Raw genomic sequence first — 23,570 nt, 5'->3', positions numbered from 1 at the left:
GGGTATGTGCACAGCTGGTGCGTTCCCCAGCAATATGAAATGTAGTTGCCATCCGAGTCCTTCAAGACGAACCAAAGCTCACTACCCGTCGCAGCCCCCGTAGCCGTTCGACGGCCCGCCGCCGAGCGGTCCGTTCGCCTCGATCCAGCCGCAGGCCGACAGCCCCACGAGCGAAGCCCAGCCTCCGGAGCTGCCTTCCTGTGAGATGTAATCTACCAAGTATTTCCTGGTCAGTTTCGCCGAGGTACCCCCCGTGGACGCCGCGTGAGGACATCGCAGGCATTGCAAAGTCGGTGCAGGCGCAATCGCCGGCCGCGCGCGCCGTCAGGGCGCCGAGGAGCGCGAGCTGGAGCATGGTATTAGCGCGCATTATGCCAGCATTCCATAGATGCATCGTTGTGCACCCAAGGAAGCATCAACCATTGCCGGGGCCGACCTTGCCGTCCAAGCGTGCGACTGCGAGGCTTGCGCAGCCAAGTGCGCAGCCCCAAAGGCCGGAACGTCCGAGGCTTTAATCCGCGGGTTCCGGCGGCGGCGTCCTCGCCCAGTCGTCCTTGAACGCGCGCGGGAAGCCCAGCCGCGCGAGCGGCTCCGTGAACTCGGCGACGATGCCCGCGGCGCCCGCCTCGCGGCGCGCGGGGGGCGCGGGCTTGTCCGAGCCGAGCTCGAAGGTGCCGTTCTCGTCCCAGCGGAAGGGCCTGTCCGGCCACTCGCGCCACATGGCGCGGTACTTGTCGTCCGGGTCGCCCTCCTTGACGACGGCGGCGACGTCCTCGGCCGCCACGTGGAGCGGCGCGTCGACGAGCTCCGCGCCGATGCGCTCGAGCACGGCCGCCGGGTCCCGCACGAGGTCGGAGAAGGCGATGCGCAGGAGGCACGCGTCGCCCGAGCCGTGCCTGACGTCGTCGAGGAGCGCCATGCGCCGGAGCTCGACGGCGTCCTCGTCGAGCGCCGCGTGCGCGGCGACCCAGTTCCTCAGGCACGTGCGCAGCGTCGGCGTCGGCGATTCGAACTCCTTGAGGAACTCGCGCGTCGCCAGCGCGCAGGCCAGCGGGTGGCGCACAATGATGAGGAACCGCGCCGCGGGGCCGAACGCGCGCCGGAGCCACCTGGGCGGGACAAGGGTGCGAACTTCCCAAAGGCTCCTCTCTCGGTCGTTGTCCACTCGTGTCGGCTGATCTTTGGACGAGCGATCATCTCTCGGAGCGCCCTCGACGCGTGGATTCGGTTGCCGGAACGCGCGCGCACGAAACACTCACGTTGAAGCGACGTCGAATCACCCCGTTCCCGCCCCGGGAGCCGCCGCGTGTGCACGATGTTGCTCGGCGTCTTCTCGAGGAGCAGCGGCCGCATGACGACGCCCGGCCGCGCGGACCGGCCCCGGCGCCGGCTCGACCGCAGCCACCAGTTGCCCCAGCTGTAGAGCAGCTGCTCGCCGCAGGCGACGGGGTCCGGGTCCGTCGTCCGCTCCGTCCAGCGGTACTTTGCGTCGAGCGCGAAGCAGCCGACGCCGCCGTGCTCCTCGTCCGTCGGCAGCACGTGCTGGAGGTGCTGGCCCTCGTCCTCGGGCGCGTCCGTGTCCTCCATGCCGGCGACGAGCGGGCTCCGCTTCAGGAGCCGCGCGAGCACGGACGTGCCGGACCGGTGGCAGCCCCCGACGAAGAGCATGGGCCGCGCGCGCTTGTTGCTCCGCTCCTGGGAGTTGAGCTTGATCGCGAAGTCGCGGAAGCTCTTGAACTGCGCCGGCGGCCGCTTCGGCGCCGTCGCGAAGTTCTCGCGCGCCTCGCCCTCGAGCAGGGCCAGGGGCTCGGCGCCGTGCACGGCCTCGTTCCAGCTCGTGCACGACTTGGGCGCGTCCGGCGGGTCCCACTCGAAGGCCGTGTCCTCGCCGCGCGCGACGCCGCCGGCGAAGGCCTTGAGCACGGCCCAGGGCTGCAGGGCCGAGGCCTCGACGAGGGCCGCCATCGTGAGCTTCAAGACGACAGAAACCACGAAGATTTATCCGATGATGCATTCAAATCTATTAGAGCGGCAGCATCGAGTCGGCTCTTCGGCCAGTGTATGGGAGAGTGCTTTACGAGGTGAAGCGACAGCCTCGGCACCTCCCATGCCGGAGGAGGCGGCGGCCGCCGCGGCGGCGGATGCGGAAGACGACATGATCATGGGCTTCAGCTCCGAGGAGTACCGGCGCCTGCGCGGCCTGCGCGGCCGCGGCGTCCCCCGCACGCGCGCGTGGGCAGGACAGGACCCCCGCGCCTAGGTTCATCGACCTCGACACGTCCGGCGAGGGATCGCTGGACGCCGAGGAGCTGCGCGTGGGCCTGCTGAAGCACGTGAACGTGACCATCAGCGAGAAGGAGGCCGAGGAGATGATCCGCACGGCCGACGCGCGCGGCCCGCGTCCGAAGAAGCCGACGCGAATGCACTGTGTTCGTAGATCGACGGCAACGGGTCCGTGGAGTGGGACGAGTTCCTGGAGATGATGATCAAGTCGCGCGACATGGCCCGCAACGAGAAGTCGACGGGCCTCGAGCACTGGCTCGACTCGTGGCTGCCGAAGCTCGCGCAGATGCGGCTCGTCGCCAAGCAGGAGCGCGCCGAGGTCGACAAGGCCGAGGCCGAGGCCAAGGGCCGGCGGAGCCGGCGCAACTCCGTCGACAGCGCCAACGGGTCCGACGGGTCCGCGGCGTCGCTCGCGCTGAGCGCGGCGGCGCCCGACGCCGTCAAGCGCCTCGCGGAGCCGCGGACGCTGAGCGAGGGCGAGGTGCGCGAGCTGCGCGCGGCCTTCGAGCTCATCGACGACGACAAGAGCGGGCGCCTCGACGGCGGCGAGATCATCGACGCGCTGAACGCGGAGAAGGTCGACGTCGACGAGGGCGCAGTCGTGCAGATGTGCGTCGAGGCCGGCTCCGAGGACGGCGAGATCTCCCTGGAGCAGTTCCTCTGGTACGTGGCCATGCGCGCGCCGCCGAACTCGAAGAACAAGCGCAAGGCCCGCGGCCGGGCCAAGGTCATCCAGCGCGACTGGTGGTGGCGCTGGCTCTTCCCCGTGCCCGAGGACCTCGAGCTCTCGAAGCGCCGCGAGGGCGAGGAGGAGGACGACGAGGCGCGGCGCCGCCAGAAGGAGGGCCTGCCGCCCAAGGAGCGGCCGAAGAAGCGCCTCCGGGCGCGCGACCTCCGCAAGGGCTGGTCGACGCACGCGCGGCGGACGCCCGCGCGCAAATCGACCGCCGGTTCGGGACGTCCCGACCAAACTTTGAAATTCTCGAGCTCGGTCGAATCGAAATCGATTCGGCTGACTTTTGGACGAATCGATGGCTCTCGTCGAGTTCTCGAAGCACGGTCGAAGAGCTTGTGTCGAGACTTTCGAATACGCTCACATTGAAGTCGGGCTGAAGATTTGAGTTCCACGCAGGCGGACGCTCGACCAGTTCTTCGACGCGCTCTACGCGTTCGGCGGCGACGGCCGGCCGCCGCCCGACGGGTCCGCGCGCCTCGCGACCAAGGCGCTCCAGGGCGGCCTCAAGTCCCTGGGCGACGCCTGCGACCTCGAGGCCGCCAAGGCCATGGTCGCCGCGGGCGACTGGAACAGCGACGACGACCGGGGCCTGAGCCGGTCCGAGTTCTACGAGTGCCTCGCGAGCCGCGAGGACCCGCGCCTCAAGAAGACGCGCTGGGCGTCGCTCTGGGCCTGGTTCCCGCGGCTCGAGACGCGCGAGGACGTCAAGGCGCGCCTCGCGCTCGACGACCCGGCGACGCGGCTCTCGCGCGAGCAGCGGAAGCACTACGGCGCGTGCTTCGACGAGCTCGACATCAACGGCGACGGGTCCATCTCGGCGTCCGAGCTCATGGGCACGCTCGCCCAGCTCGGCGTCAAGATGACGGAGCGCGAGTCCTACGGCATGATCACGCTCGCGGACGCGGACGGCAACGGCGGCATCGAGCGCGACGAGTTCATGGCGCTCATGGCGCGCTTCAACGGCGGCGAGGACGGCGCCGGCGCCGTGGGCAAGTGGCAGCTCTACTGGATCAAGTGGCTCAAGGCCGTGCGCGTCGAGCTCGCCGTCGAGGCGAAGCTCACCGCGAGCCGCCGGGGGCCGTGCGCAAATCACCCACTGGTTTTGGGACGTCCCGACCAAACTTTGACATTCTCGAGCTCGGTCAAATCGAAGTCGATTCGGCTGATTTTTGGACAGATCGATTGCTCTCATCGAGTTCTCGAAGCACAGCCGAAAACATTGTGTCAAAACGGTCGCATATGCGCATTTTTTATTTGATTTTCACACAGGCCGGGGGCCGCGCGCGTCCTTCGAGAACGCGCCGTCGCCGGAGCGGGGGCCGCGCAAGTCCTTCGAGCAGACGTCGCCCGACGGCCGCGCGTCGCCGACGAACCTCGGCAAGAGCGGGTCGCGCGCCGGCGTCCCCGATGGTGTCGCGGCCGGCAAAAGAAAACCTTTCATAGGTCGTCGCGGTCGCGGTCGAACTCGGCCGCGGTCGAGGACCCGGCGCCGGAGAAGCCCGCGTCGGCCATCCTGCCCGACGGGTCCCTGGACGTTGCCGTCGCCCTGTGGCGCCTCGGCTACGCCGTGTCGGCCGCGCGCGAGCGGCGGAAACGCAAGTCGTCCGGCGCGGGCAGCGGCCGCGCGGCCATCGCGGCCGTGCGCGCGGCGGCGAAGATGCTCCACAAGCTGCGCGCGCCGAAGCTGCGCGTCGAGAGCGACCCGACGAAGGCCCACGTCGCCGAGGCGGGCAAGCACCTGAGCCGCGAGGCCGTCGCGGCGTACCGGCGCGTCTTCGACGCCGTCGACGTCAACAGCGACGGCGGCCTCGAGCTCCACGAGCTCAGCGCCCACATCAAGGAGAAGGGCACGGCCGTCGACGCGCGCGACGCCTGCGCCATCTTCGCCGAGTTCGACCTCAACGGCGACGGCATCGTCGACTTCCCCGAGTTCCTGACGCTCATGCGCCGGTTCCCGCCGCTCGCCGTCGCGCGCTTCGACCCCGAGGCGACGGACCCGCCGGGCGGCGATGTGAGCGCCGTCATCCTGCCGGGCATGGCCTGGTGGACGGGCCTCGTCGAGGCGGAGCACATGCGCGCGAAGATGCCGAAGAAGAAGCCCGTGCCCGCGCTGTCGCTCGACGGCGACGGCGCGGGCGACAAGGCCCTGCGGCGCCTGAGCGGCCACATCCTGCTCCAGCACGCCAACTCCGCCAAGGCCGGCGCCGCCGCCGAGAAGGAGGGCTCCGACCAGGGCAGCGCGCGGAGCAGCGACAAGGGCAGCGCGCGGCGCCGCGGCCGCCGCGACAGCGGCCACAAGAAGACCGGCAAGAAGAAGGGGCCCGAGCCGTCGGAGGAGGCGTCGGAGCTCAGCGCGAAGATCAGCGCCCTCTTCCGGTCCCAGTCGCCGACGCCGTCCGTCGGCAGCGACGCGGGGAAGAGCGACGCGTCCGCGCGGAGCGGCGCGTCGGAGAAACGGCCCGGCTCGCGGCAGAAGCGGAGCTCCAAGGACGGCCGCGCCGCGGCGCTCAACTCGGGCCGCAAGCGCGCCAACAGCGACAAGGGCCCCGGCGGCGGCGCCCTCGCCGCCGTCAAGGCCGCGCAGCGCGCGAGCTCCGCGTCGTCGCTCGCGTCCGGCCGCCGGTCGTCGAAGAAGAAGGCGCGCGGCTCCAGGAAGAAGCGCCGGGGCTCGTCGGACGCCGGCAGCGACGCCGACGGCGACCAGTCGAGCTCCGAGGACGACGGCGGCGACTCGACGGACGACGACCGCCTGAGCGTCGAGTCCGCCACGGGGCGGGAAAAGGGTGCGAAATTCCCAAAGGCTGCTCTCTCGACCGTTTCCCACTCGTTTCGGCTGATGTTTGGGCGAGCGATCATCCCTCGGAGCGCTCTCGAAGCGCGGATGCTTGTTCTGGAACGCGCGCGCGCGGACCAATCACGTTGTTGAATCACCCTGTTCCGCCCAGGTCCTTCGGCGCGAACCGGTCGCTCGCGAGCGACGAGTCGAGCCTCGACTCGTCGCACGCGCAGGTCGCGCCGGGCAGCGCGCGCGGGAGCCGGACGCCGTCCAAGTTCACGAGCCTCGCCATGCCGAGCCCCATCCCCGAGGGCCGCCGGTCCCTCAAGTTCCTGTCGCCCGAGCCGAAGGCGCGGTCGCTCGCGCCGCTCGCGGACGACGGCGCGCCGCCGGACCTCGCCGGCTCGTCCTCCGCGCCGCTCCTCGGGTCGTCGGCCTTCAGGCCCATGCTCCCGGCCCTCGACCACGCGCCGTCGCCCGACGGGTCGCCCGCGGACGCCGTGGCCGGCGCGCCGCCCGCGGACCGGCAGCGGCCGCTGCCGCCGCTCCGCGAGCCGCGCAAGTCCGCGACGGACGAGGCGAAGCTCGCCGCCGCCGCCGCCGAGGCGAAGCTCGACGAGCGCGGCCTCAGCGACGCCGAGCTCAAGCTCGCGGCCAAGGCCTACGCGGACGCGCTCGCCGAGGTCGAGCGCACGGAGCGCGAGGCCGCCGAGGCCGTCGACGCGCTCAACGCGGGCGACGAGGGCGAGCCCGAGGAGCCCGAGCCCGAGCCCGAGGACGAGAGCGACTTCATCGAGTCCGACGACGAGATGCACGAGGCCCGCGAGGTGTGTGCGTGCGAGTCAACCACTGATTTGGGAAACTTCATCAAATCGAAGTCGTTTTTGGACGAGCCGATCGCTCTCGTCGAGTTCTCGAAGGATGGCGGAAGAAATTGCGTCGAGACATTGACTATTTGGTTTCTTTGCAGGTGCTCCACAAGGACGTGAAGCGGCTGCTGTCGGAGACGTGGAGCGCGGCGCGGGGGAACACAGACTCGAAACTTCGGCCGCTGTCCCAGGAGCGCGGCGCGGACTGCTCGGTCGAATCGAAGTCGATTTTTGGACGAGCCAGTTCCTCTCGTCGCGGAGGAGCTCGCCGCGGGACTTCAAACTAGAAGCGAACCCCTCGAGCGACGAGGGGCGAGGCCACGCGCGTTGATCTCCGCCGCAGGTTCCGCGGCTTCACGTCCGCGGGCGACGCGGGCATGTTCATCGACAAGTACAGCCAGTTCATCTTCGGCGACACCTACAAGATCGGCCCGCCGGGCCTGCCCGAGCCGGGCATGTCCGAGGAGGAGCGCGCGCTGCTTTTGGAGCTGTCGCGGGAGCAGAAGATGCAGCGCGACCTCATCCTCGCGATGACGCTCATGTCGATCAAGCAGGACCCGCCCTTCCTCGTGAAGAAGGTCATCCGTCTCCTCCGCACGGCGGGCTGGCGCGTCATCAACAAGCACTGGCACGAGGCCATCAAGTTTTGTATCGAGAAGGGCAGCATCCGCGCATCCCTCAGGGACAACGGCCTCGCCTTCGAGGTGTTCTGGCCGAAGTAGCTCGGGTGCGGGGGGGGGTAAGGTTGCGGTCGTCGCGGGCGGAGCTCATGCGCGAGCGATACTGGGTTCCCGCTATGTACTCCCGCTTCTCTCGAGCGCGTGCACGGACGCATCCGGGAAGGCGGCAGCTCACGATCAGCCGAGCTTTTGTTGGCGACGCCCCCGTCGCAAGGACGCGCACCGAGTCATGTCGTGGCAGGAGAAGAAGTTGGAGTATGAGAATCGCATGGCCCGAGCGAGGGGCAAAAAACTCGACACTCTCAAGACCTGCACGATCTGCGGCGCCGACAAAGCGAAGGCGTGCAAAGGTTGCGGCACGACGGCCTACTGTTCGACGGCCTGCCAACGCATCGACTGGCGCGACCGGGGCCACCGGAAGGTCTGCAAGAAGATCCAGGCCGCGGAGGCGGCGCGGGCCGAAGCGCCGACGCCCCCGCCGTCGCCGCCGCGGGACGTGTTCTACGGCCCCGCGCCGCGGTCGCACGCCGACGAGGTCCGCGCGCGCCTCCGCGAGCGGGACGAGGCCGCCCGCGTGCTGCGCGAGGCGAACCCGGAGCGGGAGCCGCTTTCTGCGCGGTACGGGTCGCGGTGCCCGATCTGTCTCGAGGAGTGGGACGTGAATAAGGGGAACGTGATTCGCGTCTGTTGCTGCCGGAGGGTCTGCCGATCGTGCGAGGACAAGATCGAAACTGCGTGTCCCCTCTGTCGGATACCGCTCGCAGAAGGTTTTGCGGAAGACCTCGCGCGTCTGCGCCGCCATGTGGAGAACGAAGTGCCTGAAGCGATTTCGTTTTTGGGAGAGGCGTACCGCGAAGGTATGTACGGCCTCGTGAAATCCGATAAGAAAGCCGCGAAGATTTGGAAGCGCGCCGTGGAGCTCGGGGATGTGGACGCGATGGTATTCCTGGGGGAAATGTACCTGTATGGGGAAGGCGTCAAGCTGGACAAGAAGAAGGCGGAGCGGCTGTTTCGCATGGCCGCGGACCGGGGCGACGCAGACGCGCAAAACGACTTAGGGAATTTGCTTCGTCCTGAGAAGAAATACGAAGAAGCGTTCCGGTACTACGCGCTCGCGGCGGATCAAGGCTATACCGAAGGAGAGCTCAACCTTGGCATTTGTTACCATTATGGAAAAGGCACGGAAGTCGACCTCGGCAAAGCCAGATACTGGTTCGAGCGCGCCGCTGCCAAGGGCGACGAGGATGCTAGAAAGAAGCTCGCGCGCCTCGACCGACGCGCAAGTATAGCCTAAGTCTTCACGCCGCGTCGTCGCCCGAGCCCGAGATGCTGCGCTTGCGCGCGGGCGAGTCGTGCTTGGCCTTGGCGTCGTCGTCGCGGCGTTCCTCTCCGCGCCGACCTTCGCGGTCTGGTGCCTCGCGTTCGTGAACGCGAGGGCCGCCTGGCGCAAGGACGACGACGCCGCCGAGGGGGGCATGGAGAACGACATGAGCGCTCTAGGCGTGGGCTTAGCCCGGGGCTAAGATTTTGAGCGATTTTGCCTGTTGAGGCTCACGAGGACGCCGTCGCAAGGACGCGCACCGAGTCATGTCGTGGCAGGAGAAGAAGTTGGAGTATGAGACTCGCATGGCCCGAGCGAGGGGCAAAAAACTCGACACTCTCAAGACCTGCACGATCTGCGGCGCCGACAAAGCGAAGGCGTGCAAAGGGTGCGGCACGACGGCCTACTGTTCGACGGACTGCCAACGCATCGATTGGCGCGATCGGGGCCACCGGAAGGTCTGCAAGAAGATCCAGGCCGCGGAGGCGGCGCGGGCCGAAGCGCCGACGCCGTCGCCGTCGCCGCCGCGGGACGTGTTCTACGGCCCCGCGCCGCGGTCGCACGCCGACGAGGTCCGCGCGCGCATCGCGGCGGAGCACGAGGCGGCCCGCGTGCGACGCGAGGCGAACCCGGAGCGGGAGCCGACGTCGGCACGGCTCGGGTCGCGGTGCCCGATCTGCCTCGAGGACTGGGACGTCAATTCTCCGGGCGTGTTTCGCATCTGTTGCTGCCGGATGGTCTGCCTAACCTGCGAGCACAAGATCGAAACCGCGTGTCCCCTCTGTCGTGTACCGCGCGCGAAGGACATTGCGGAAGAACTCGCGCGTCTTCGCCGCCATGTGGAGAACGAGGTGCCGGAAGCGATTACGTGTTTGGGAAGTGTGTACAAACGCGGTTGGTTGGGCCTCGTGAAATCCGAAAAGAAAGCAGCGAAGATTTACCGGCGCGCCGTGGAGCTCGGGAATGTGCGGGCGATGGTATTTCTTGGGGAGTTTTACGAGCATGGAAGTGGCGTCAAGCTGGACAAGAAGAAGGCGGAGCGGCTGTATCGCGCGGCCGCAGATCGGGGCGACGCGTGCGGGCAATCCAGATTAGGGTTTTTACTTGATTCTGAGGAGAAATTTGAAGAGGCGGTCCGGTACTACGCGCTCTCGGCGAATCAAGGCTATACCTATGCGGAGAATAGCCTTGGCTGCTGTTACATGGACGGAGCAGGCACGGAAGTCGACCTCGGCAAAGCCAGGTACTGGTTCGAGCGCGCCGCTGCCAAGGGCCACGAGAATGCTATACAGAACCTCGCGCGCCTCGACGCGCGAGTATAGCCTAAGTCTTCATGCCGCGTCGTCGCCCGAGCCCGAGATGCTGCGCTTGCGCGCGGGCGAGTCGTGCTTGGCCTTGGCGTCGTCGTCGTCGCCGCGTTCCTCTCCGCGCCGACCTTCGCGGCCTGGTGTCTCGCGTTCCTGAACGCGACGCCCGCCTGGCGCAAGGACGACGACGCCGAGGGGGCATTGAGACGGCATGGGTGTGATGGTCTAGGGGTGGGCTGGCCTGGGGTAAGATTTTGAGCGATTTTGCCTGTGCGAGGGTCAGGAGCGAATTTGTGGAGAGGCAAAACTGTCGCCCGCGCGCCGCCGCGAAAACGATCATGAAGGCCGAGTACGTCGAGAAGCAGCGCGAATACGAAGAGAAGAAGGCGCGGGCGAAAGCGCTACAGCTGCGTTTGACGTGCACGATTTGTGGGGCGAAACCGAGAACTTTACTGAGCTGCCCGTGCGGAACTACGCAGTATTGTTCGACTGAATGCCAACGCATCGACTGGCGCGACCGGGGTCACCGAAAGGCGTGCAAGAAGATTCGAGCCGAGCGCGCGGCGGAGGCGGCGCGGGCGGAAGCGCCGACGCCCCCGCCGTCGCCGCCGCGGGACGTGTTCTACGGCCCCGCGCCGCGGTCGCACGCCGACGAGGTCCGCGCGCGCATCGCGGCGGAGCACGAAGCTGCTCGTGCCCTGCGGGAGGCGAACCCGGAGCGGGAGCCGCTGTCGGCGCGGCTCGGGTCGCGGTGCCCGATCTGTCTCGATGAGTGGGACGTGAATGCGACGAACGTGTTTCACGTCTGTTGCTGCCGAAGGGTCTGCCGATCGTGCTTCGACAAGATCGGCACCGGCGCGTGTCCCCTCTGTCGCATACCGCACGCAGAAACCGATGCGGAAGACCTCGCGCGTCTTCGTCGCCATGTGGAGAACGAGGTGCCGGAAGCGATTAGGTTTTTGGGAACCGCGTACCGCCGCGGTCTCTACGGCCTCGTGAAATCCGACAAGAAAGCCGCGAAGATTTACCGGCGCGCCGTGGAGCTCGGAGATGTGCGGGCGATGACACGGCTTGGGGGGTTGTACCGGACTGGAAGTGGCGTCAAGCTGGACAAGAAGAAGGCGGAGCGGCTGTATCGCACGGCCGCAGATCGGGGCGACGCGTTCGGACAAACCAATTTAGGGACTTCACTTTACTCTGAGGAGAAATTTGAAGAAGCGTTCCGGTACTACGCGCTCGCGGCGGATCAAGGTCTTACCTCTGGAGAGTTTTGCCTTGGCTGCTGTTACAAGGACGGAGCAGGCACGGAAGTCGACCTCGGCAAAGCCAGGTACTGGTTCGAGCGCGCCGCTGCCAAGGGCTACGAGGATGCTATAAGGAACCTCGCGCGCCTCGACGCGCAAGTATAGCCTAAGTCTTCACGCCGCATCGTCGCCCGAGCCCGAGATGCTGCGCTTGCGCGCGGGCGAGTCGTGCTTGGCCTTGGCGTCGTCGCCGCGGCGTTAGGAGTCGAGACCTAGATCTTAATACAGGCCATGTGCGCGAGATTCTTAGGTCCGCACTCCAGGTCGCGAGCGCCGCGGCATCCTCGACGGCTGTGGCGGCGCGCGGCGTATGTGCAAATTTTGGGCGGACGCGCGGGCGACGGGTCGGGAGTGGATCTTTCCCCGGCGGTGTAGCCGACGGGGGCACTAGATGGCCTTCTGCTGCTCGAGGCCCGCGCGCCAGCCGTCCTTGTTGATGAGCCAGAAGGGGAAGACGAGAAACCAGGCGCCGACGATGGAGCCGAGGGTCACCGGCACGAAGTTGAACCAGAACGCGTTTCCCCAGTTGCAGCGGTCGTCGTAGTACTTGCCGCCGACCATGATGCCCGCGGGGATGAGGAATTCGTTGACGACGAGGTGGTCGAAGCCGGACGAGATAAACAGCTCGATGGGGAGCCAAATCATGATGAATTTGGAGATGGGCTCCGTCGCGATCATCTGGAGCCAGATCGCGAGGCAGACCATCCAGTTGCAGCCCGCGCCGCGGATGATGGACGTCGTGAAGTGGGCCGTGCACTTGGCGCGGCAGACCTTGACGACTTTGCAGAGGTTGGCCATGCCGTAGTTGGAGCGGCTGCAGAGGTCGCCGTTCATGTCGTCGCGGAAGTCCTGGTTCGACTTGTACCACAGCACCTGGTCGTGCTCGAGCGAGTCGGTCGGGTCGCTGTAGAGGTCGCCGCCGATGCGCACGCTCTTTATGAGGCCCGTGGACCAGGCGAACATGACGAAGTGGAGCACGGCGCCGAGCAGGTTCGACCACCAGCAGAAGAACCAGTTCCCGAGGAGGCCCTTGATCTGCCGCGGGCGATCCTCGGGCTCGGCGGCGAGGACGGCGAAGCTGCAGAACATGTAGTTGGCCGTTATGAGCTCCGCGCCCTGGCACATGACGATGAACGTGAGGCCGAAGGGGATGCCGAAGCCCGCGAAGACGAAGTTGTTGACGCCCGTCGAGCTGCCCCAGCGGCCGCCGACCTGGCAGCTCATGAGCACGCCGAAGGACAGCAGGAGGCCCGCCTGCACGGACAGGAGGATCGTCATCATGGGCTTCTTGAGCATGCGCTCGTGGATGGTCTCGCCGACGCAGATGACGAAGCCCATGACCTCGGGCTGCGTGTTGAAGACGCGCTTCACGTTCACGTACTTGTTGTCGTAGGCCACGGGGCGCGGGAGCGTGTGCGCGTTCGAGTGGGCGAGAACGTTGTGCGCGATGGGCCCCTTGGGGATCGGCGCCGCCATCTTCACCGGCAGCGGGACCGGCGCTACGGGTTCGAGCATCATGGAGTCCATGACGGCGCCAACCTACGCGGGGGCGTTTCTAGGCGGCCGCCTACGGGGCTGCCCGGTGCGTCACTCACCTGGTCCTCCTTTGCCTCTTCCGCGACGACGGGCACGGCGCCAATCTCCTCGTCGCCGAGGTCGCCGCAAAGGCAAGCGGTCGCCATAGTGCAATTGCCTTCCTTGTCGGGGCAGCTGAAAAAATCGCGTGTGTGGCGCCCACCGGTGTTCGCGATGTTGAGAACGGCATGTTTCATTCAATTGCACTACAAGCCGCAACCGGGTTCGATCCGGAGCGATGCGGCGCGATCCCGGCGCGATCCGCGGCGATCCGGGGCGACCCCGCGCGCTCAGACGCGATCCTGGCGATCCAGAGCGACTCGGCCGGGTCCGGGGCGATCCCGGCGATCCGGAGCTCGGCGGCGCCGGTCATGCCAACATACACATCGTGCGCACAGCCAACTGTCTTATTAGTTGGGGCGCGCGGGGAATGGCGCGAAAAGCGTGGCGACGCGGGCCGGGCAGGCCTTAATCGACCTGCTCCATCGTCGACTCCTCGTCCAAGCCGTCCTCCTCCAAAGGGGGAAGGTCGTCCATGTCGGCGTCGAGCTCGTCGTCGTCGTCGTCGATGGAGAGGCCCAGCTTGATGAGGCGGTGGATGCGCGACGCGAACGTCGACGGCTCGTCGAGGCTGAAGCCGGACGTGAGCAGCGACGTGTCGTAGAGCAACCAGATGAGGTCCTTCACCGTCTTGTCGCTCTGGTCGGCCTCGGCCTTGTCGCGGAGCGACTTCACGATGGGGTTCAGCGGGTTGATCTCCATCGTTTTCTTGGACGACATGTAGGCCGACGACGACGAATCGCGGAGCGTCTGCGCTTTCATGATGCGCTCCATGTTCGCGGACCAGCCGTATTCGCCGGTGACGAGCACGCAGGGCGAGTCCGCGAGGCGCGTCGAGACGACGACTTTGTCCACCTTGTCGTCGAGGACCTCCTTCATGAGCTTGCAGAGGCCCTCCGTGGCCGCCTTGGCCTCCTCGAGCTCCTTCTTCTCCTCCTCGGTCTCCTCCATCTTGAGGCCCTCCTTGGTCGCGGAGATCAACTTCTTGCCCTCGTACTCCTTGAGCTGCTGGACGCAGTACTCGTCCATGGGGTCGACCATGAAGATGACTTCGTAGCCCTTCTTCTTGAGCTTCTCGAGGAAGGGCGACGTCTCGACGGCGCGCTTGGACTCGCCCGTGACGTAGTAGATGCCGGGCTGGTTGTCCGACATGCGCGCGATGTAGTCGTCGAGCGACGTCATCTCCTCGCCGGACTTGGTCGTGTGGTAGCGCAGGAGCTTGGCGATCTTCGCGCGGTTCGTCGAGTCCTCGTGGACGCCGAGCTTGAGGTTCTTGCAGAACGCCTCGTAGAACTTCTTGTACTTGTCCTCGTCCTCCGCGACCTCGTTGAACAATTCGATGGACTTCTTCACGAGGTTCTTCTTGATGACCTTCAGAATCTTGTTCTGCTGGAGCGTCTCGCGCGAGATGTTGAGGGGCAGGTCCTCGGAGTCGACGATGCCCTTGACGAAGGTCAGGAACTCGGGCATGAGGTCCTCGCAGTTGTCCATGATGAACACGCGGCGCACGTAGAGCTTGATGTTGTTGAACTTCTTCTTCGTGCCGCCCTCGAACATGTCGAAGGGCGCGCGGCGCGGGAGGAAGAGCACGGAGCGGAACTCGAGCTGGCCCTCGACGGAGAAGTGCTTGACGGCGGCGTGGTCCTCCCAGTCGTTCGTGAGCGACTTGTAGAAGGACGCGTACTCCTCCTGGGTGACCTCGTCGGGCTTGCGCATCCAGATGGGCTTCTGGCCGTTGAGGTGGTCCCACTCGTGCGTGACCTCCTTGATCTTCTTCGTCTTCTTCTCCTTCTTGGTCTCCTCCTCGTCGACGTCCTCGACCTTCGGGGCGTCGTCGTCCTCGTCCTTGTCATCGTCGTCGTCATCGTCGTCGTCCGTGACCTCCTTCTCCTGCGTCTTCTCGACGTAGAGCTTGATGGGGAAGCCGACGAACTCGGAGTGCTTCTTGACGAGATCCTTGAGGCGGCGCTCCTCGAGGTACTCGGCCATGTCCTCCTTCATCGTGAGGACGATGCGCGTGCCGCGGCCGATGCGCTTGGCCTCGGGCGCGTCGGGCACGACCGTGAACGAGCCGCCGGCGGCGGACTCCCACGTGTACTGCTCGTCGTCGTTGTTCTTGGACGTGACGACGACCTTCTCGGCGACGAGGTAGGCGGAGTAGAAGCCGACGCCGAACTGGCCGATCATCGAGATGTCGGCGCCGGCCTGGAGCGCCTCCATGAAGGCCTTGGTGCCCGACTTGGCGATCGTGCCGAGGTTGTTGATGAGGTCGGCCTTGGTCATGCCGATGCCCGTGTCGACGATCGTGAGCGTGTTGTTCGCCTTGTCGGGGATGATGTGGATCTCGAGGTTGGGCTCGGCATCGAGCACGGACGCGTCCGTGAGCGACTGGTAGCGGATCTTGTCGAGCGCGTCGGACGCGTTCGAGATGAGCTCGCGGAGGAAGATCTCCTTGTTCGAGTAGAACGTGTTGATGATCAGCGACAGCAGCTGGTTGATGTCGGCGCTGAACGCGAAGGTCTCGACTTCACCGGACATGATGGGATGCTGCGAGGGGGGGGGCAGCGGGTGAGCCGCGGGGCCGCGCGCAGCCGCGCGCGTTCGCGCGGGTGGGAGTGGGTGGGCCGCGGGGCCGCGCGCAGCCGCGCGCGTTCGCGCGGGGGGGCGGGGCTGGGTCCCTGGCAGCTGGTGAGCGGGGCCGCGCGCAGCCGCGCGCGTTCGCGCGGGGGCGGGGCGGGGTCCCTGGGGGCGGGGGCGGGGGCGCGGAGGCCCGCGGGGCCGGCGACGGGGCGGGGGGCGGCTGCGCGTCGCACCGAAGGTGGCGGATGTGGCTGCTTTGCTTTTCGCGAGCGACTCGCGAGCGGATAAACAGGTGGAGGGGAGTTTGCGCGATTTGGCGCGCTTTCCATCGAAGTCGATTCGCGTGGCCGAACACGATTTGAATGCTCTAACTAGCGTACGACGGGATTGGCCGGTGTGCGGTCACGGGCTGCCCGAGGCCGTCCTCGCGTCTTCGGAGGACGCATAGCAGCGGCGAGGACGTAGGACTCTTCGGTTTCGCGTCGTCGAGACCAGGCGGGGCGCGCCGAGCCTCGAGTCGTCGCCGATGTCGGCGGTGACGATGTCAGTGGCAGTGGCCGCGGCCACCGTGACGGCGGCCCGGGGCGGCCCGGGCACCGCCGCGGTGACTCACGGGCAGGCCGGGCTGGCCGACTCGGAGACGGTCGGCGGCGCTCACCACCCGGGCCGCGCCAGCGCGACGCCCACACCAACGACGACGATGCGATTAGAGAGCCGCGACGGGGCGGTCAAAATCAGAGGATGCAGCAGGGGAGCTTGGAGTCCTTCGCGGGCGTGAGCTTCATGTCGATGATCATGTCGAGCATGGAACCCTTCTTGTCGTAGGGCGGGTAGATGCCCTGGAGGAGGAACTGGCGGCCCGTCGCGACCTGGCGGTGGACGCCCTTGTGGTGCGAGAACTCGAGGAAGCCCTCGTGGCCGTGGTAGGAGCCGTAGCCCGAGCCGCCGACGCCGCCGAAGGGCAGGTCCTCCTGCGCGACGTGCATGATGACGTCGTTGACGCAGACGCCGCCGGCCGTGATCCGCGGCAGGACCTTGGCCTCCTCGGCGGCGTCCGTGCCGAAGTAGTAGCAGGCCAGGGGCCGGGGCCGCGCGTTGACGTAGGCGACGGCGTCCTCGACGGCGTCGTAGGTGCGGACGACCATGGGCGGGCCGAAGATCTCCTCGCCGCTGATCTTGAGGTCGTCCGCCGGGTCGAAGACGAGCGTCGGGGCCATGCGGCGCGGGTACGCGCCGGCCTTGGACTCCTCGTCGCCGCCCGTGGCGGCGGCGTCGCCGCCGGGGCAGACGAGCACCTCGACGCCCGCGGCCTCGGCCTCGGCCACGAGCCCCGTCGCGCGCTCGTAGTGCGCGTCGGAGATGACGGACGTGTAGTCGCCGGACTGCGCGACGCCCGCCGGGAACATGTCGGCGACGGCCGCCTTGAAGGCGTCGGCGAAGGGCTGCTTCAGCGCCGCGGGCACGAAGACGACGTCCGGCGCGATGCACGTCTGCCCCGCGTTCATGACCTTGCCGTGCGCGAGGCCTGCGGCGGGCGGGGTGAAGCGCGAATCGAGGAGCGACGCGAGGGACGGCGCCGAAGGACGCGGCGCGCGCGCGCATGGCCGTCACGTTCAGGTCCGTGGACGCGCCGACGATGACGGGGCACTTGCCGCCCAGCTCCAGCGTGCAGGGCACGAGGTTCTCCGCCGCGGCCCGGGCGACGATCTTGCCGACGCGCGTCGACCTACGGGACGCGTCGGCGACGATCTTTTGTCAAAATCTCGATCGCTCGTCGTTTTCCCGTAACCGGACGCCGGCGCCGACCCCGTGTACATGAGGTGGTCGAAGGGCAGGCTGCTAAACGTCGCGGCGACGTCCGCGTGGCCCGTGACCACGCAACAGACGCTCTCGTCGTAGGCCTCGGCGACGAGCTTCCGCACGAGCTCCGCGGTCTTGGGCACGAACTCGGACGGCTTGAGCATCGCCGAGTTGCCCGCGGCGAAGATGCCCGCGAGCGGGTTGAAGAGGAGCGACACGGGGTAGTTCCAGGGCGAGATGACGCCGACGACGCCCTTGGGCACGTACTCGACGGCGTTCGACGCGCCCGCGAGGTTCATCGGGAACTCGACGCCGCGGCGGTGCGGCGCCGACCACTTGGCGACGTGCGCGCGCGCGTTCTTCAGCCCGTCGACGACCGTCGCGACGTCGACGAACTTCGTGAACTTGACGGGCCGCCCGCCAAAGTCCTCGTCGACGGCGGCGCAGAGCGCGTCCGCGTTGTCGAGGAGCAGCTTGATGGCGACGTCGATGCGCCGGATGCGCTCCTGCGTCGACGGCGCGCCGTTGGCGATGAACGCCTTCTTCTGGACGTCGAGTATTCGCTTCATCTCCGCGTGCGGGGAGTCGATCAGCTGTGCCATGCGGGAGCGGGGGTCTTGTCGTCCACACACCTCCCCTCTCCACAGGTGTGGCAGAAAATGGCGAGACGTTGAACAATACCTTGAAGTACAAGCGATTGCATAACAAAAAGTGCGAACCACAGGATGGCTGCCCATGTGGCAGCCCCCGGCGTGGGGGACGACCCGGGGAAGCCCCCCCCCCGATCGCCGGCAGCCCACGCGCCTCTGGCGCAAGGCCGCCGTCGTCGCGGCGGCCGTCGTCTTCCTCAGCACGCTGGCCTGGGTGAGCGTCGTGGAGCTGCCGGACCGCATCGACGACGGGCGGGCGGAGCTCGCGGCGTCGGAGTGCGAGGCGACGGCGAGCGTGCTCATGGGCTACGCGAACATGCTCGTGTCGACGACGCGCATGTTCGCCCAGGGCTGGGTCGGCGCGTTCGACGAGGGCAGCGCGGGCTGGCGAAGCGTCGTCTTCCCCGCGAGCGCCGCGGAGGCCGCGGGGCCGCGACACAAGGCCCTGGCCGCGGCGCCCCACGCGACGATGACGTCGAACTTCATTTTGTCCGGCATCGACCATGCCGACGACGACGGGGCCGCGTACCTGCCGCGGACCGTGCCGCCGCTCCGGGTCACGGTGCACCTTGCGCCGCTCGTGTCGCGCGCGGACCGCGGCCTCTGGGAGGCGGCCTGGAATGCGCCCGTCGTCGACATGTACACGGCCAACACAACACACCGCAACGCGAGCACCGTCGCGCCCGTGACGCACAGCTGGCACTTCGACGGGCTGTCGTTCGCGCTTCCCGACGCGGCCGTCGCGGCCTTCGGCGGCGACGTCCTGGGCTACCTCGCGACGCTGCCCGAAGCGCTGCAGACCGTCGGCGAGCGCGGCACGTACCACACCTACCGCGACGGCGAGACCTGGTCCTTCTTCACGCTCTTCGGGTCCGCGTCCGCGGCGCGGCCCACGCAGTGGACCATGTTCGAGTCGGCCGACGCGCGCCTCCTCGACGGCGTCCTCGCGCTCGCCATCGTCGTGACGCGCGACGACGTCATCTTCCCGCCCCACGAGGCGAAGCACCGGCGCCTCTCCTTCTCCGAGTGGCGCGGCGGCAACGCGCGGACGACGGTGCTCGCTCGCGCTCTACGCGGCCTCGACGTACCTCCGGGAGGAGCGGCGCTGGTTCCGTCGCGCCGCGGAGCAGGACGCGATCCTCGACCAGATGCGCGACCTCGTCTTCCTCGTCGACGTCGACACAGCCCTCGTGCGGCCCGCGAACGCGGCCGCGGCGCGGGCCGGGGCCGGCGGCGAGGCCCTCATCGACGCGGCGCCCCTCGACGACGGGTCCCACGCCTGCGCCCTCGACGCGCTGCGCGCCAAAAACCTCGATGCCGGCGACGTCACGATGAAGGTCCTCGACGGCGCGCGCGCGGTCGAGCTCCGGTGCCAGCGGCGCCAGCGGCGCCGCTGGATCGTCGTCTGCCGCGACATCAGCGAGCGCTACGCCGCGGAGCGCGAGCAGAGCCGCGTGACGTCCCTCGAGAAGATGGCGCTCTTCGTGCTCGGCGTCGACGCGGAGCTCAACGTCGTGCTCTGGAGCGACGGCGCGCGCGCGCTGACCTGCCTCGCGGAGCGGCCGAAGGTCCTCGCGGACCTGCCCTTCACCTGCGCCGCGGCCTACGCCGAGGCCGCGGCGCGCGTCGCGCGGGCGCCCGACGGCGCGCCCTTCGCGCTCGCGCTCCGCGTGTCGCACGGCCGCACCGTGGCCGTCGTGGTCCAGCACGCGACGTCCGTCTGCGCGCGCGCGTCGGCGACGCTCATCGGCTACCCCATCGACGGCGGCCTCCTGTCGCTCGCGCCGCCGCCCGAGCCCGTGGTGGAGGAGAAGGCGGCGGACCCGGACGAGGTCCAGCTCGTGTCGTCGAGCGGCAGCAGCAACGGAGGCGACGGGGGCGACGCGCAGCTCCACGCCGCGCTCGTCGGGTCGTCCTACTTCGAGAGCTCGCGCGCGTCGTCGTCGTATTTCGAGAGCGACCACGTCGAGGACCTCGCGGAGGACGCGGAGCCGCCGCCGCGGCCCGAGTGCGCGGCCCTCGGCGCGAGCGTCGCCGCGCTGCTCCGCGCGCGGCTCCGGCCGCCGGCGTCGGACGGCGCGTCGACGCGCTGGAGCCGCGCGACGGCCGAGGAGCGCGCCGCGCTCTTGCTGGACCGGAGCTGCCCGCGGCCGCCGGACGCGGGCCGCTTCCGCTGCGTGCACCTGCGGCCCGGCGAGGGCGTGTCCCTCGCCGCCTGCGAGGCCGACGGGTCCCTGCACGCGCACGTGCTCATCCCGTCCGCGTCCGCGCGGCGCCGCTTCGAGCTCGGCCCGCGCGCGCTGGACCTGCTCCGCGGCGCCGGCGAGGCCGCGCCCGTGTCGCTCCCGGCGGGCTGCTACGCCTGGGCCCACGCGCCGGGCGAGCGCGGCGTCCGCGTGGGCCTCGGCGAGCGCTTCGAGGCGCGCGAGTTCCCGGGCCGGCCCCGGGGCCACTGGGCCGCGCTCGTCGGCCTCGCGGGGCCCGACCTCGTCGGCCGCTACGGCGGCGACCTGCCCGCGCTGCTCCGGGACTACGGCGGCGTCGCCGGCGGCGTCCTCGAGGTCGACGAGCACGGCGCGCTCGACAAGTGGATCTGCTTCAACGGCCGCCTCCGGGACCCCTGCGACGGCGTCGCCCTCGCGTCGCGCGTGCCCCTGCCCCTGGCGTCGCTCTACCTCCACTTCGAGGACGCGGGCGAGCTGAAGCGCGCGCTCGACGGCGACCCGGCGCTCCGCGCGGCGCTCGGCGGCGCGGGCGACGGGCCCGTCTTCCTCAAGGCGACGCGGCCCGGCGACGGCCCGCTGCGCCGCGACGACCGCGCGGCCCTCCGCCGCGTCGGCCTCCTCCGCGAGCGCGACGGCCGCGCCGCCGCGCGGCGCCGCGCCTTCGAGGCCGCGCGGCGCGACGCGTCCCACGCGCTCGCCGCGCTCCCGCGGCCCGTCTTCGACCTCGTCCTCGCCTACGTCGCGTGACCCCTTCGTGTGTAATCCTCCTTTTGGTGCTCTCTCGGGCACCCGACGGCGTGCGGGGCCTGCTGCGACGCACGGGCGACGGGACCTTAGGTTCGTACGCGAATCGAGGGGGCCGCCGTTTCGGCGCCGCGCGTCACGGCGGGATGCCGTCGTAGTCGTCGGCCTCCTCCGGCTCGAGGGTCGCGACGGCGGCCCGCTTCGACGCGGTCGCCGCCTTGGAGGCGACGGCGCTCTCGAGGGCCTTCTCCACCGCGGACGCGTCCGCGGACCGCGCGCCGCGTTCCCGGCCGCCGCCGACGTCGAGCGCGCGGCCGGCCCACTTGGCGGAGCGCCAGAGCTGCTGGCCGAAGGCCCCCGCACCGCCGGCGGCCTTGGCGTCGAAGAGGTCGTCGTCGTCGTCGTCCGGCGCGGACTCGGGCGCGACGTAGCCGTAGCCGTAGCACGCGGCGACGATGGCGAAGTCGATCCACCAGATCGTCGCCGGGTCCTTCGTCGCGAAGGGCGCGAGCAGACTCCCGACGAGCGTCGCGAGGAAGGCGGCGTCGAGCGCCTTCTTCTCCGGGGCCGCCAGGGGCTTGATGGACCGGAGCGACGGGACCGTGAAGAGCCACCAGCTCCAGAAGCCGAGCACGCGGACGCTGAGGTCGAGGGGCGAGAAGAAGGGCACGGCGTCGTAGACCATGAGCAGCGAAATCCCGATCGTCACGTAGGCCTGGCCCCGGAAGAGCGTCTTGAGCCAGTCGCGCATGACCGCGCGCTTCTCGACGTAGACGACGGCCTCCTTGCTCGCGATCTCCTTCTCGAGGGCCGCGCTCCCGTCGCCGGCGTCGCGCCGCGCGCGCAGCTCCACGAGCGCGCGCTCCGTGTTGATGAGCTTCGCCGGGTTCAGCAACGCGTCGAGGCCCGCGCCCCCGTTGATGGCCCCGACCTCCTCGGCGAGGCGCACGACGAGCGGGTCGTCGTCGAGCACCTCCTGCTGCACGGGCTCGCCCCGGAGCCGCGACGGCGCGCGCCGCGCCGCCGGCGCGACGAAGGCGCGCGTGCACGCGAGCGCGGCCAGGACGCAAACACCGAGCTGGCGGCCTGACATCGTATTGACGAGACTGGGTTGGCGGACTGCACTGTGCAGTTCAGCGTGTTGACAGAGGTCATCTCCGTGAATGCATCCAACTCGAGAATGCATCCAATCCATTTTTGCTTTTGCCGTCGCTCGCCTGGGCAGCCCCACAAACAACGTCGGTGGGCGCCATGGGGACCTACGACGGCCCGCGGGTCATCGAGGACCTCGAGGGGTGCTCCTGGAGCAAGTGCTTTTATCAGATGGTCGGGACCTTTGTGATCTTCGCCGTCGTCCAGGTCGGCGAGGTGGCCTACACGCGCGTCAAGAAGGCCGTCCTCGATAAGAAGTCGACGAAGGCGCACCCCGACGAGCTCCTCGAGGAGGACTTCGTCGGGAAGCTGCTGGCGACGTGGATCGGGACCGACTACGAGCCGCCGACGTGCCCCTGGTTCCAGAACCTGCGCGTGACGGCGCAGTTCTTCGCGTCGGGCACGGCGGTCGTGCTCTGGGTCGTCAAGTCCTACCACATGGACGCGACGCCGACGGTCTACGCCTTCGACGTCGCCTGGTGCGTCGTCGTGCTCTTCGACGGCGGCGTCGAGTGCCTCAAGCGCGGCATGACGGACCACGTCCGCGGCGCGAACTTCTTCCTCGACTGCATGACCGTGCCCTGGATCCTGGTCGAGCGGTCCCCGGTGTTCCGCAGCTCGTCCTGGCTGAGCCCGGCCTACATGCGCATCTACCGCGTCGTCACGGAGGCGCACACGCTGTCGCACGGCGAGGCGCTCGACTGGCTGCCGGAGATGGGCGTGAAGCTCGCGACGACGGCGCTCGAGTTCATCGGCGTCATCATCTTCCTCGCGGGGACCATGTTCACCATCGAGCTCCTGGGCCACACGCGCTTCGACGACGTCTACTACGCGACGGAGATGGGCGACATCTCGTTCTTCCAGATGATCTACTTCACGTTCATCACCATGTCGACCGTGGGCTACGGCGACTACAGCCCCGTGACGGTCATCGGCCGCATCTTCGTCTTCGTCCTCGTCGGCGTCGGCGTCACCTTCTTCTCCTACGCGACCGTCGAGATCGTCGAGATCCAGCGCGAGCGCGCGTCGGGCACGGGCGCGTACCGCCTCTCCTCCAAGCGCGCGCGCAAGAACGGCCACGTCGTCGTCGCCGGCTCCGGCGTCCAGTGCGGCTCCCGCTTCGCCATCGAGTCCTTCCTCAAGAACATCTGCGCGGACGCGGCGCGCGCGCCCGAGGTCGTGCTCCTCGCGCGGACGCCCGCGAGCGACGAGGTCGCCGCGATGCTCAAGGAGCACTGGGCCTCCGACGTCCACTACTTCGTGGGGTCGCTGCTGGACCGCCGGGACCTCGAGCGCGTCCGCGCGGGCGACGCGAAGATGACGTTCGTGCTCTGCAACATCAACACTCCGTCCGCGGACTTCGACGACGACGCGAACTGCCTCCGCGCGGCGACGTTCCACCGCCACTACCCGCGCGCGCCCCTGCGCCTCGTCGTGCTCCGCGTGCTCAAGCTGGAGACCGCGGCGAACCTCGGGCTGCCGCGGTCGTGGTGCTTCGCGCTCAACTC

General features: G+C 68.6%; 5 protein-coding genes across 5 annotated transcripts; 2 read left to right on the top strand and 3 right to left on the bottom strand.

The window, feature by feature from the left end:
- Positions 1–511: 511 nt before the first annotated feature.
- Positions 512–1,965, bottom strand: AURANDRAFT_66899 (hypothetical protein; the record flags this gene model as incomplete). Its single annotated transcript, XM_009042184.1, has 2 exons — positions 512–1,109; positions 1,484–1,965. 2 exons carry the CDS (start codon positions 1,963–1,965, stop codon positions 512–514), a joined length of 1,080 nt encoding a protein of 359 aa, XP_009040432.1.
- Positions 1,966–3,752: 1,787 nt separating this feature from the next.
- AURANDRAFT_16268 (hypothetical protein) lies at positions 3,753–4,964 on the top strand (the record flags this gene model as incomplete). The annotated part of the gene is made up of 2 exons (XM_009042191.1): positions 3,753–4,004; positions 4,770–4,964. Coding segments are annotated over 2 exons (447 nt in total), but the record flags the coding sequence as incomplete, so codon positions are not given.
- Positions 4,965–8,203: 3,239 nt separating this feature from the next.
- AURANDRAFT_31902 (hypothetical protein) lies at positions 8,204–11,381 on the top strand (the record flags this gene model as incomplete). Its single annotated transcript, XM_009042192.1, has 3 exons — positions 8,204–8,627; positions 9,761–9,981; positions 10,983–11,381. The coding sequence occupies 3 exons, from the start codon at positions 8,204–8,206 to the stop codon at positions 11,379–11,381; spliced, it is 1,044 nt and encodes a 347-aa protein (XP_009040440.1).
- A 1,938-nt stretch (positions 11,382–13,319) lies between these two features.
- Positions 13,320–15,449, bottom strand: AURANDRAFT_31909 (hypothetical protein; the record flags this gene model as incomplete). The annotated part of the gene is made up of 1 exon (XM_009042183.1): positions 13,320–15,449. The coding sequence occupies one exon, from the start codon at positions 15,447–15,449 to the stop codon at positions 13,320–13,322; it is 2,130 nt and encodes a 709-aa protein (XP_009040431.1).
- A 776-nt stretch (positions 15,450–16,225) lies between these two features.
- ALD2 (hypothetical protein) lies at positions 16,226–17,893 on the bottom strand (the record flags this gene model as incomplete). Its single annotated transcript, XM_009042182.1, has 3 exons — positions 16,226–16,999; positions 17,064–17,217; positions 17,298–17,893. The coding sequence occupies 3 exons, from the start codon at positions 17,891–17,893 to the stop codon at positions 16,226–16,228; spliced, it is 1,524 nt and encodes a 507-aa protein (XP_009040430.1).
- Between the last annotated feature and the right edge of the window lie 5,677 nt (positions 17,894–23,570).

This window comes from Aureococcus anophagefferens (genome assembly GCF_000186865.1).
Source record: "Aureococcus anophagefferens unplaced genomic scaffold AURANscaffold_28, whole genome shotgun sequence".
NCBI lineage: Eukaryota > Pelagophyceae > Pelagomonadales > Pelagomonadaceae > Aureococcus > Aureococcus anophagefferens.
Note: the sequence above shows the minus strand (reverse complement) of the source record. Positions and strands in the feature narration are given on the sequence as shown.